This window comes from Haplochromis burtoni, unplaced genomic scaffold, assembly GCF_018398535.1.
Source record: "Haplochromis burtoni strain Fernald_Lab_line unplaced genomic scaffold, NCSU_Asbu1 Contig_294, whole genome shotgun sequence".
In the NCBI taxonomy this organism is placed as follows: Eukaryota; Metazoa; Chordata; class Actinopteri; order Cichliformes; family Cichlidae; genus Haplochromis; species Haplochromis burtoni.
Window position 1 is genome coordinate 326561 of NW_024582655.1, and position 10777 is coordinate 337337.

Sequence of the window (10777 nt, forward strand, 5' to 3'; positions counted from 1 at the left end):
GGGGGGGGGGCATAAATAGATTAGTTTGAACAATACTGACATCACCACCCTCATAATAATACCCCTTTTTTCCCCCCCTCGCTCAATCCATGTGGCTTGTGGCTAAGCAGCTACATACTGAGCTGACAGGAAATTGTTCTGCCTGCTGGGAATCAACACAGAGGTCATGAGATCGTGTAAACCCAAACTGGGATGTGCTGCTGGACTTCTCCTTTTCAGTGTCCCAACCTTCACCTGTGCTACTTTCTCCTTACAGGTGATAATCTCGCCGCTTGGCTGGACTAAGCAGCACAAATTTACAAACATACCAGGCTTGGCAGGAGTTGAGGCTTGAGATTAGTCTTGCTCCCTAGCAACACTGCTGAGCAATAAGAAAAGGTGGGATTATGGATCACAAGGCATTCGGGGCCAGGAGAGGAAAGTGTTTGTGTGGAAGTGTCGCTGGTGACGCACCACGAAGCTCTCCTGTTGAAACATTAGTGACTGTGGCAAGTTATTGAGGTTAAGGAGGCACCAGGTAATCCTTGTGGGATGACACAAGAGCTACAGGTGTCATTAATATATGTGTGTGAGTGTTCATAAGGGTAATGAACTAGATATTATATTACTGAAACATCCATACAATGAAAGCAAACTTGTGGTTCTTGTGTTTGTCCTCATCTTTCAGGTTGCATATTGTTGTTATTGAATATCTACTTTTAACCATTAATGAGGTGAATAAAAAAAAAGTTATTCTTTCATATGCCACATCCCCTGGACAGAAATACTAGAAAACAAATTTTATAGAGTTTTTTTTAAATCAAAGTTAAAGTCAACTTTTTATTCTCTACTAAAATACTGAGCATTATTTCGATAGTAAATAGAGATTAGAAATGATGTATTCTGTATTTTCCTGGTTTACTTTCATTAAGCACCATGAATGGCATTATTTAAAAATTAAAATGTAACATTTATTATATATTTATAGAATATCTAATATATATAAAAAAAATAATAAAACATGGTTATGAGTTTAATCTACTAAAATTACTTAGATTTAACCTGGGTTTTTAAATCATGGAAAGTCAGGGTTCACAAAGCATTTTCTTTAGTTGTTGTTGGCATTTATTTTGATTTGCTGTTTGAGCATATTGGCATAATGTGGTTGGTGCTGGCATCACCTAACCAATCCTAAATATGGGATTAGAGCTACAGACTTCTAACAACAAACTGTAATCCTGAGAAAACATGAGGAAGTAAAAGACAAAACCCAAATGAATCCCAGCAACTGCAACAACAAAGTCTCAATAGATGGGACTCTAAATACAATCACGTATTCTATTCAATTTGTAGGCTGTGTAGGTATATCATTTTGATGTCCAAGACAGTTTTAGCCTTATTTAGTCTCAGGAGTGAGCACTTCAAAGGTATGCCTATAGATATAAAAGGTCAACAAGTGTGCTACAAGCCTTTGGAGCATCTGTTAAAAGGACTGTGACTACACAAAGCATATGTAGCAATAAAATTGCTTAGAAATCATTTGCAGAAAGCAGGAACAAAAAAAAAGAAAGAAGAGAAGAGAAGAGAAGAGAACATAATAGTTTCCTCTGTAGAGAATCAAACATTTACTGATGCCGTTCAAAGAAAGCCAAAGGGCTTACACACACATTTTAGGGTCCATCTCACTGTCTGCACTCAAAGGTTGATCGCTCATTTATTAACTGCTTTAAGGTGTCTGAAGATCCAGCATAAACTATCACGACAACAACAGGTTAATGTAGAGGTTTACCCCTGAGGCTACCTGGATAAGCCAGTTACCATCCCTCACAGTCCAGCCCTCTGGCCGTGGAAGATTTGATGTAATCTTATGAGCTCTGTTTAGAGCCACTGGTAATGCAATAGATGCTGCTGTTCAGGTTCTTCACTGCAGGCAAAGGGCAATGGAGCGGGAAGGGGGGGGGGGGAAACAACAAACAGCATATCACAGGCTGGAGTAAAGGCAAAACAGAGCTGCAAACTGGAAAACCCTGAATGCACGCAGGTTCAGCAACAACTCATATTTGTTAAGAATACTTTTTATTAGCCAGGTTTTCCAGTGATTAGGCACATACAGCAGCCAGGTGCAGGACAAAGTAAACCAATATGGGAAGCCTGCTTTACTGATTAATCAAAAAGTGGAAGTATTACCGCTGATAACTTACAGTCTGAATTTGTTTCATGGAATAAAGCACACGTTTACCTCAGAGACAAGAACAGGACATGAACAGCGCTTTACTAGACCTTTATGAAGTGACATTTAGCTCCTGGCCTTAACTCTATTCTAGAAAGTGATGCTTTGATCCTCTCAGCTCTCTGTGTTCTTGCTCTTTCATGCAGCTCTCAGTGCGCATAAGCCTTTTGGAGTCGTTCAATTTTACCTACACAATCTCTCTACAGTTGCACTTTGCTTTAGCGGTGACTTCTCTGATTTGGGTGCGCCACAAAAATCCTAATCATCAAATCAGCAGATTGGGATTTGATTCGAAATTAACTACCCTGCAATGACTGTAATGGAAAGGGGTGCTGCTGTAAGACCACATCCTGTATCCACTGTCTCTGTAGTTCAACATTTTTTTTTTTCATGCATACAGATCGAGAATATTTCACATGTATCAGATAATGTAACTATTATATCATTCCGCTGTTATCTTGCTGTCATTTTAAGCTTTTTTTTTTTTTTTTATCTCAGTAGAAAATTGTGCACTTAGCACAATGACTGCAAAGAGCAGCGCTTTGGTGGCATGAATTAAGACCTGCACCACACACCACATGAAAATACCTTTCTGCTGTGCATCTGAGTAATGCAGAGCCCCCATGTTTGATGAAACTGATTAAGCCCGCAGCACATGTCTTCAAATAAGGAAGCCTTGCACCTCAGGCAGCAACTGAACCATTTTGTCTGTCAAGAAATTACTGCAAGCTTCCTTTTTCAGGCGGGCTTGATGATTCATATCCTTTAACGCGCTAACCACAGCACTGCACAACTCATCTTCTTCAAGCTAACCTGGGGGCCTAACTTAATCCAAGCTAAGCATTTTTTTAATGATAGAAATGCTAGAAGGCCTGCTCCTGAAGCCTCTAAAAAAAGAAGAAAAAAAACATGATAGGTTCAATCAAGTTGTAGGGGCAGTGCTAACATGCCAAATCTTTGAGGAAGTGTTGCAGAGCTGATGCAATCCAGAGGAACCCAACCCTAACAAAAATAGACAAGTGGGTAGGATAAAAACAGAAATGCAATGAGATAAGGAGTGGAGGAGTATGCAGGGACACTGGTTAATCGGTTTAACATCTACTAATGAATAAAAGACTAAAATGTCACAGAAAGGGTTTAAATCCATGGTCAATGAGCAGCAGAAAGAACAGGACTGGCTGTGAGAGAACAGAAAAGCAAAACATGTCTTCATCCCCAAGAAGGCCCAGGATAAATAGGAAGCTTTAAAAATAGCCGGTGAGAAATCTCTTCGAACAGCAGCAGGAAGCTAAGCGTGAATGGGAGAGCCAAGGCGCCAGCCACGCTGAAAGGTCAGGGCTTTACGCTGCTACGCTGGCTAAGAAAGTCCACTAGAAAAGTGTGGCACATGGAGAAAAACAATGATTTGGTTAAAATCTCTTTTGTTATGTAAACTGAGAAGGGCAAATGCATCATCAACTTTACTTTGTCAGTTCATAGAAATATGCTCCAGCCATTTTTGCAGTTCAGGCCTGTGGTTTTGACCCTTGCACTCTTCACTGTGAGTTGCTGGAACATGTTTGAAGATTATAGCAGTGTCAGGAAAGCACACCAAAAATGTTAAGTACCGACCCTAAATGGGTCTTTCTCCTTTCTTTTCTAAACCTCTGTAGGCCTCTCCTCACACCAGAGGAAATAAACTGCTGCAAGACACATCCGCCCGCCACTGGAAGCTCGCAACATTTTAAATATGAGGTGAAGCAAGTGAACAATTCACGGCAGAAGTTGATTAAACAGAAGGTTCTCGACCTTCTATAAGAAAAGAAGGGGCCAAAAAATCCTCTACTTATCATGCACACACATATACAGGAAGGAAAGGGAGGCTTCACGGTTTGTGTGATCACTCTGAGAAATCACTTGCCAGCCATTCAGCCAAAAGCACACAGCTTAACTATCACACCCAAAGTGCTCAAGAAGTTACTCGATCTTGGCAGATTTGATCGACGTGCTCTGATTAATTGTTTGCAAGTAAAAAACAAAAAAAGCCAAAATGGTGGCTGCTTCAAGTGTAAGCTAATTCAAATTAAAAGACAGAGGAGTTCCAGGAAGTGGCTGAAAAATGTTCCTCATATAAAGGACATGATCATGAAGAATGTGTTAAAGCAGACTAAACGACTAATTTGAACAAATCCCCTACTTTACTGGTCAGTGCAATCACTTTATGTGTGTGCTTTTAACAGCAACGGGTGACATTTCGTTACTTAATAGCCCCAACCCTCTCAGCTCAGATCGGGTTCAACACCCGGAAATTCACAACTAACCGACGGCTTCGAACAACCTTACAGTGACTTCGCTGTAATTTTAAGAAAACGACATTAGTGCAACTACGGGAGTATAACATGCTATTAAAAAGTAGTTCCTTAACTACAGTAAGCGATTATTTGGTAAACATTTTTTTCTAGAATTCAGGTTCAAGCGGTAAGTTAGCAGTTTTTTTTCCTTTTTTCTTAGCAAGTAATCGATAGAAATTTGCCGGAGCAGTTTAAGGACGTATATTAACGCACATTTAATAGAATAAAATACATTATAAGAAGACTTAAGTGGGTGTTTTATCTACTCTTACCGTTTTACTTGTGGTTGGCTGGAAACGTCTCCTGTGAATGGGAGTGCAGTGAAGCGGCAGAGGAAAATCTGAGCCCGGTGCCGCTGACGGGCACAATGTCCGGTATGCCACCTTCAAAATAAAGGGCGACAAAAAAACCACATTTTTAAAAACGTAGCCCCAGCTGCACGCAGTATAGATACAATACATTTTAAAAATAGAAAATATCCACAACAAAGTATTTTTTAAGCTCGACTATGAATTTTCTTTGTATGTGGTTCAAATAACTTAATATTAAGTACAATTTAGAATCGTATTTTTACTGAGTGGGGACTTCTAGTTTTAGTATCTTTATACTTGTGTGACAGTGCATTTTAATTAATCGTGTATGAATTGCTATTGTTTATTTTTATATGAGTTAAAATAAACTGCAAAACTACATTTCAGTCCATCAGTAACTCATAAACTATATATGTAACGTTCTTATTTGTATTATGGGTAGACTATTTATGTTTTCTGAATGCATAACCTATACTTCACACTGAAGTGTGAAGCTAGCATCGAATTGTCACTTTTACCTATAAATCGTACTACGCTGCTATATGAGAACAATAATAATAATAATAATGATAATAGAACAGGATAAAAAGTTTATATAAAAGTCGCGCAGATAAGATCAGATGATTTCCACGTATTACCTTGAAAGCCAACCGGAAACTGTTCTTCTGAACGTTTCACACTTTTTGCCCCGCAACGCTTCCAGGAAATATGCGCTTCGACACGCGTGGGCATGCAGATGTAGTTACCTTTTGTGGCTGTTTTTACACTACGTTCACTTCACGCCCTCTTTGGTTTTTAGTCACTTGATCACATCTGTAGCACAGCACATAAGCCTCTTTACAGACTTGAGATTTAATACACGCCTGTGTGCTTGCAAAAGGCGTGGTGACGAGCACACACTGAAAACTTAAAAAGGTATATAGCAGAGCAGGGTGCCATCTAGTGGCTGTACTTCAACAGTATCATTTTCTGCAGCAAATAGAGCAGTCCATCTGCTAGTTAGCAAAGGTTTTCGAAACCCAAGTTCTAGGCCACTCCTTTTATTTTTCCATTTAAATGGCAAATCTGTATTTTACAGTTGTTGCAAGTTTCCAAAACAATGCAAATGTTTATTCCAAAATACAGAAACGTCAGCAAATACAGGTCTTTAATCCTGATACGCTACAGGTGAAATAATACATTTTATAGTGAACTATAGTGCACAAGTAGACATATGACCAGAAAAAAACAAAAAAACAAAACCCAAACAAACAAAGGGACATTTAATGTGGTTAATATGCACTGCAGGTTTTTATTACAATTGTTTAACTACAGGGTAGAAGAACAAACTGGGGAAACCCAGTTCCATAACCTACAGTTGAAACCATTTTTTTCCACCAGAAGAGAGAAAAAACAAAAAAAAACAAACAAAAAAAAAAACAACACAAACAAAACTGGTAAAAAACACTTTGGAGCATTTAAAACAAGAGGTGGGGCAATATTTTCAATCACATTAGAAGACAACCAAGTGTAAAATAATCTGCACATTTGTAACAGCCACCCTTCTGTGCAGACAGGAAGGGACGACGACCCTCAGGAGCTTGTTTTTACGTTCTTAGCTGGTGTCCATCTGAGAAAACCAAGAGTTAATTAGACATGTGAGAAAATGGACAATCCATTACTCAGAAGAAATCATATTTAAAAGTTTCAGGTAGACATACCCTGGCATTGTAGGCATCTAACTGGGCATCGAGCTCCTCTGCTGACAGCTGCTGCTTGCTACTACCGCCACGGCCGCCTCGTCCTCGTCCTCTAGGGCCACCTGCACCACGCCCTCCACGGCCTCTCTGCATGCCTCCAAAGCCGCCACCACCACGACTTCTGTTCATCATGCCTCCTCCGCCGCCTCTGTTCAGACTGAAGATAAAGGAGCCTTTACACATCGAGTCATCAAATGCATTTGCTGCCCCCCTCCCAAACAAAAAGAAATATTAACGTACCCCTGCATTGGCCGTCTCTGTGTGTCGATCTGTGATGTGACGAGCTGAATGTTCATAGGCCGCCCTAAAAACACAAACACCATGAACCTCAAAATCTTTACAGAAGCAGCGAACTTTAAGAAACCGTTTATACTGGCAGGTCAAAGAACGTAAGACTTACCATCCAGTGGGATGCCGTTGTATTGCTTCATGGCCTTGAGCGCATCTGCCCTCCTTTCAAAGTGGACATCTGCAGTTCCCAGGCTTCTTCCTGATCGGTCGTAATGAACTGCGGCCTTTTTCAGAGTTCCAAACTCCGCAAAAAGTTCCTAAAAAACACACGCCCAAAACAATTGGTCCCTCTTGATCCAGACTGTTAAACACACCAACCCAGGCCAAGAATCACAAACAACTTAGAATACCTGAATATCTGCATCTGAGACCCCAAAGTCGAGATTGGACACGAGGAGCTTCCCTCCAGTTTCCACGCCAGCTCCTCCTCCACCTCCAGCAGCACCATTGAAGCCACTGAAACCGTTGTCGAACATGTCGTGCTGCCACTTATCTGGAAGCTGTTTAGGCTGCAACAGACGAAAGAGAACGCACCTGCTGACTTCAGGATCCCCTTGCCTCTGCTATTCACAGAGTCCACACGGCTGGGTGTTGGGGCAAGCAGGGGCTCCACTTCCAACATGGCCAGGGTGCTCAGGTCCCCCAAGAGGATCCCCACTATTCCCTGCCCACCCCAATCACTACAAGCAAGTGAATCACTTTGGACATATAAGGACATACACAAGACAACTTAATATATATAGAATAATTAAAAGGCAAGGGGATGTCTTGTATACAACCTGTACATGCATACACTTTGGATACATTTTCTTTTTTTTTTTAAAAGTACATGTCTTTTCAATGACCAAGTTCAAATGGAGCCAACTGATTTTATTATAGCCCACTCCCACCCATAATCTCTATGTTTAAACCCAAACAACCTCCCATGCTAGCTACAAAAATTGCCCAGTTTTCTTGCCAGCTGCACCTCCACCAGAGGCCCTCCAGACATGATCCTCAGGGACACAGGGGTCGCCGTCTGAAGCAGCGTTGCCTCCAGCGTTGCACCATGTTTTCCAGGCCCGCCCAAGAGTTCTTTACCAAGCCACGAAAAGGGCTTTCATGAAGCGGGAAATGTCCATAGGATGAGTGGGGAAGGGGATGTAAACAAACTGAAAGGGGGCCCAGCTATCCCCCCATCAATGAGCGTGGATTATCTGAGCGTCCATTTTGAGACACGCCATTTTGATTGGGGCTTTGTTTAGATATTCATTCACAATTGAGTGATGATTTGCCTTAACATGAAAACTATCAGAGAGGAGGTTTAAAGTCCACTGATCCATCCAAAAAGCAACAGCCACACCGGTTGAATAGCCACCAAAATGGGCCTTGCTGAGAAGAGCGTCAGCCACTCCCGAACAAAAGGCCGTCTGGTCGCTGCGCTGGGACTTGACCAAAAAAAAAAAAAGAGGAAGGATTTTGCTCCCACGATAGTAGCGTGCGGGTAGACTTTCTCGTTGATGAGATTTCCTTTCACCATCAATTTGACACAAGAGGTGGAAAAGCACCGATATGGACCTTGGACGACTAGCTCTAAATTAAGGTGCTTGATTCAAAATGGCGCCGCTTCGGCCTTTACGATCCAACTTTAGCTAGTTAGCCAACACGGCTAACACAACTGCTCTCTCCAAAAAGGGCTCCTCTTGAAAAAGGATGTAACACATACGGATTGTGGGAGAGGAGACACAATATGCATACAACTTCCATTAATGCTTAGCCGCCAATTATAGAGCTCTCCTCCGAAGGGAAAACTCGGCGGCTAGCAATCATTTTATTCGCTTGACTAGCAAGCTGGCTAGGGGATTAGCTACAGAACGACGTTAACCAGGCATTTTCAGCTTTGTCGAAGGCTTTTCCTTTAACTTTCTCATACCCTGCTGTAAGGCGTTGGTCTGCCTCTAGCGCGTTTCGGGATCTGTCGATTCCTCATCGGGCCGGATCCACCGCCTCGGCCTCCAAATCCTCCACCGCTGATTCCGAGACGCCCGGGGCCTCCTCCTCCACGGCCGCCTGCGCCTCCGCGGCCTCGACCTCTGCCGCCCCGGACTCCACCTCTCTGCTGCCTGTTCTGCTTGATAATGTCGTCTAGAGACATATCCATTTTATCGGTCATTATGCTGCCCCAATAATGCTAAACTGTTAATGAAATAGTTAAAAAAAAGTAAAGCCCTAGACTTCAATGGTCCCTCTGCCTGCTCTTTCCTCTCTCTCCCCGACGACAAAACACAATGAGCAGACCTTTGCTCAATAAAGAAAAACAGTTTCGTCGCGTAGCACACGTAGACATACGTCAACGCGTAGTAACAGCTTTCTGTCCAATCAGACTTTAGTAGAAAGTTACCAACAGGGAATTGCTATTGTTTTGCTCCCCAGATCAAATCAAATCAAATCACTTTTATTGTCACATCACATGTGCAGGTACATTGGTACAGCACATGTGAGTGAAATTCTTGTGTGCGAGCTTCACAAGCAACAGAGTTGTGCAAAATGCAATAATGTAAACAAGCAAAATACAAGAATGGCTACATCTGAAACTAATAAATATATGTACAATATATAATAGTATATGCATTTCTGGATGTGTATACTAAATATTTTTCTACGTGTGTGTGTGTGTGTACACATATTTTACAAATTAAATAGAGTAAACAATAAATAAAATATATAAAATAAAATATACAGAGTGAGACATGTGCAAAACAGTGGCGTTACTGTACAGTATGGAGTGCATAATGTTAAAGTTCCAGTAGTGAAGCTGAGGTGTCTATGACGTGTTCAGCAGTCTGATGGCCTGGTGGAAGAAGCTGTCTCTCAGTCTGCTGGTACGGGACCGGATGCTGCAGAACCTCCTTCCTGATGGAAGCAGTCTGAACAGTTTATGGCTGGGGTGACTGGAGTCCTTGATGATCCTCCCCGCTTTCCTCAGGCACCGCTTCCTGTAGATGTCTTGGAGGGAGGGAAGCTCACCTCCAATTATCCGTTCAGAGCACCGCACTACTCGCTGGAGAGCTTTGCAGTTGTAGGCGGTGCTGTTGCCATACCAGGTGGTGATACATCCAGTGAGGATGCTCTCAATGGCACAGTGATAGAAGGTCCTGAGGATGCGGGGGCTCATGCCGAATCTTTTCAGTCTCCTGAGAAAGAAGAGGCGCTGCTGCGCCTTCTTCACTGTTTTGTTTGTGTGTACTGACCACGTAAGATCCTCAGCCAGATGTACACCAAGGAACCGGAAGCTGCTCACTCTCTCCACAGCAGCGCCGTTGATGGTGATGGGGGTGTGTACTTCTCTGCACCTCCGGAAGTCCACTATCAACTCCAGATGAGTATCGGTAAACAATTAACAGTATCGTCCGAAACAATGAATCTACAATTATTCAAATAATCTAAATATTAAATAAATTTACCGTTTTCACTGTAAATTTCATTATTTTGAGTTGTAGTTGAAAGTCTTCAGTACACAAACTACTACAGCTATGTGTGTATAAAATAACTGAAATTAAAAAAAAAAAACGAAAAATAAAGAAAATGTACCACTGTTAGTCAGTTTGAATAAATATGTACATATTTGTGGCCATAACCGATCGTCATGGTAATTTTTTGGCTTTTAATGATTTCTGTGAACTGACGTTTTCCAGTGTGGAATGATTGTAAAGCACAGGCTAAACTATAGACATACACCCCACAATTGTCCAAACTGCACCTAAACCAGACACTGCCTGCTGACAGTTACATTGCACAAAGTGTTTGGAATAACGAAGAAGTAGGACCACCTCCAAATCACCTCACTTCACATAAAGTCAGTGGCTAAGTGGTTGAAACCTGGACACATTTGGTGTTTCAACAACTGGTTTTGGCATG

General features: G+C 41.8%; 1 protein-coding gene across 1 annotated transcript in view; it reads right to left on the reverse strand.

Moving 5' to 3' along the window:
- The window catches only part of alyref (Aly/REF export factor), a 14010-nt gene extending 4837 nt beyond the window's left edge, over window positions 1-9173 (reverse strand). Inside the window, exons 1-6 of the mRNA XM_005940828.3 lie at window positions 8793-9173; window positions 7231-7389; window positions 6990-7137; window positions 6830-6893; window positions 6551-6746; window positions 4812-6459 (exon numbers count right to left, since the gene is read on the reverse strand). Coding sequence (XP_005940890.1) covers window positions 6445-6459; window positions 6551-6746; window positions 6830-6893; window positions 6990-7137; window positions 7231-7389; window positions 8793-9032 — 822 coding nt within the window. The 5' untranslated portion in view covers window positions 9033-9173 and the 3' untranslated portion in view covers window positions 4812-6444. The remainder of the gene's footprint in view (window positions 1-4811; window positions 6460-6550; window positions 6747-6829; window positions 6894-6989; window positions 7138-7230; window positions 7390-8792) is intronic.
- Between the last annotated feature and the right edge of the window lie 1604 nt (window positions 9174-10777).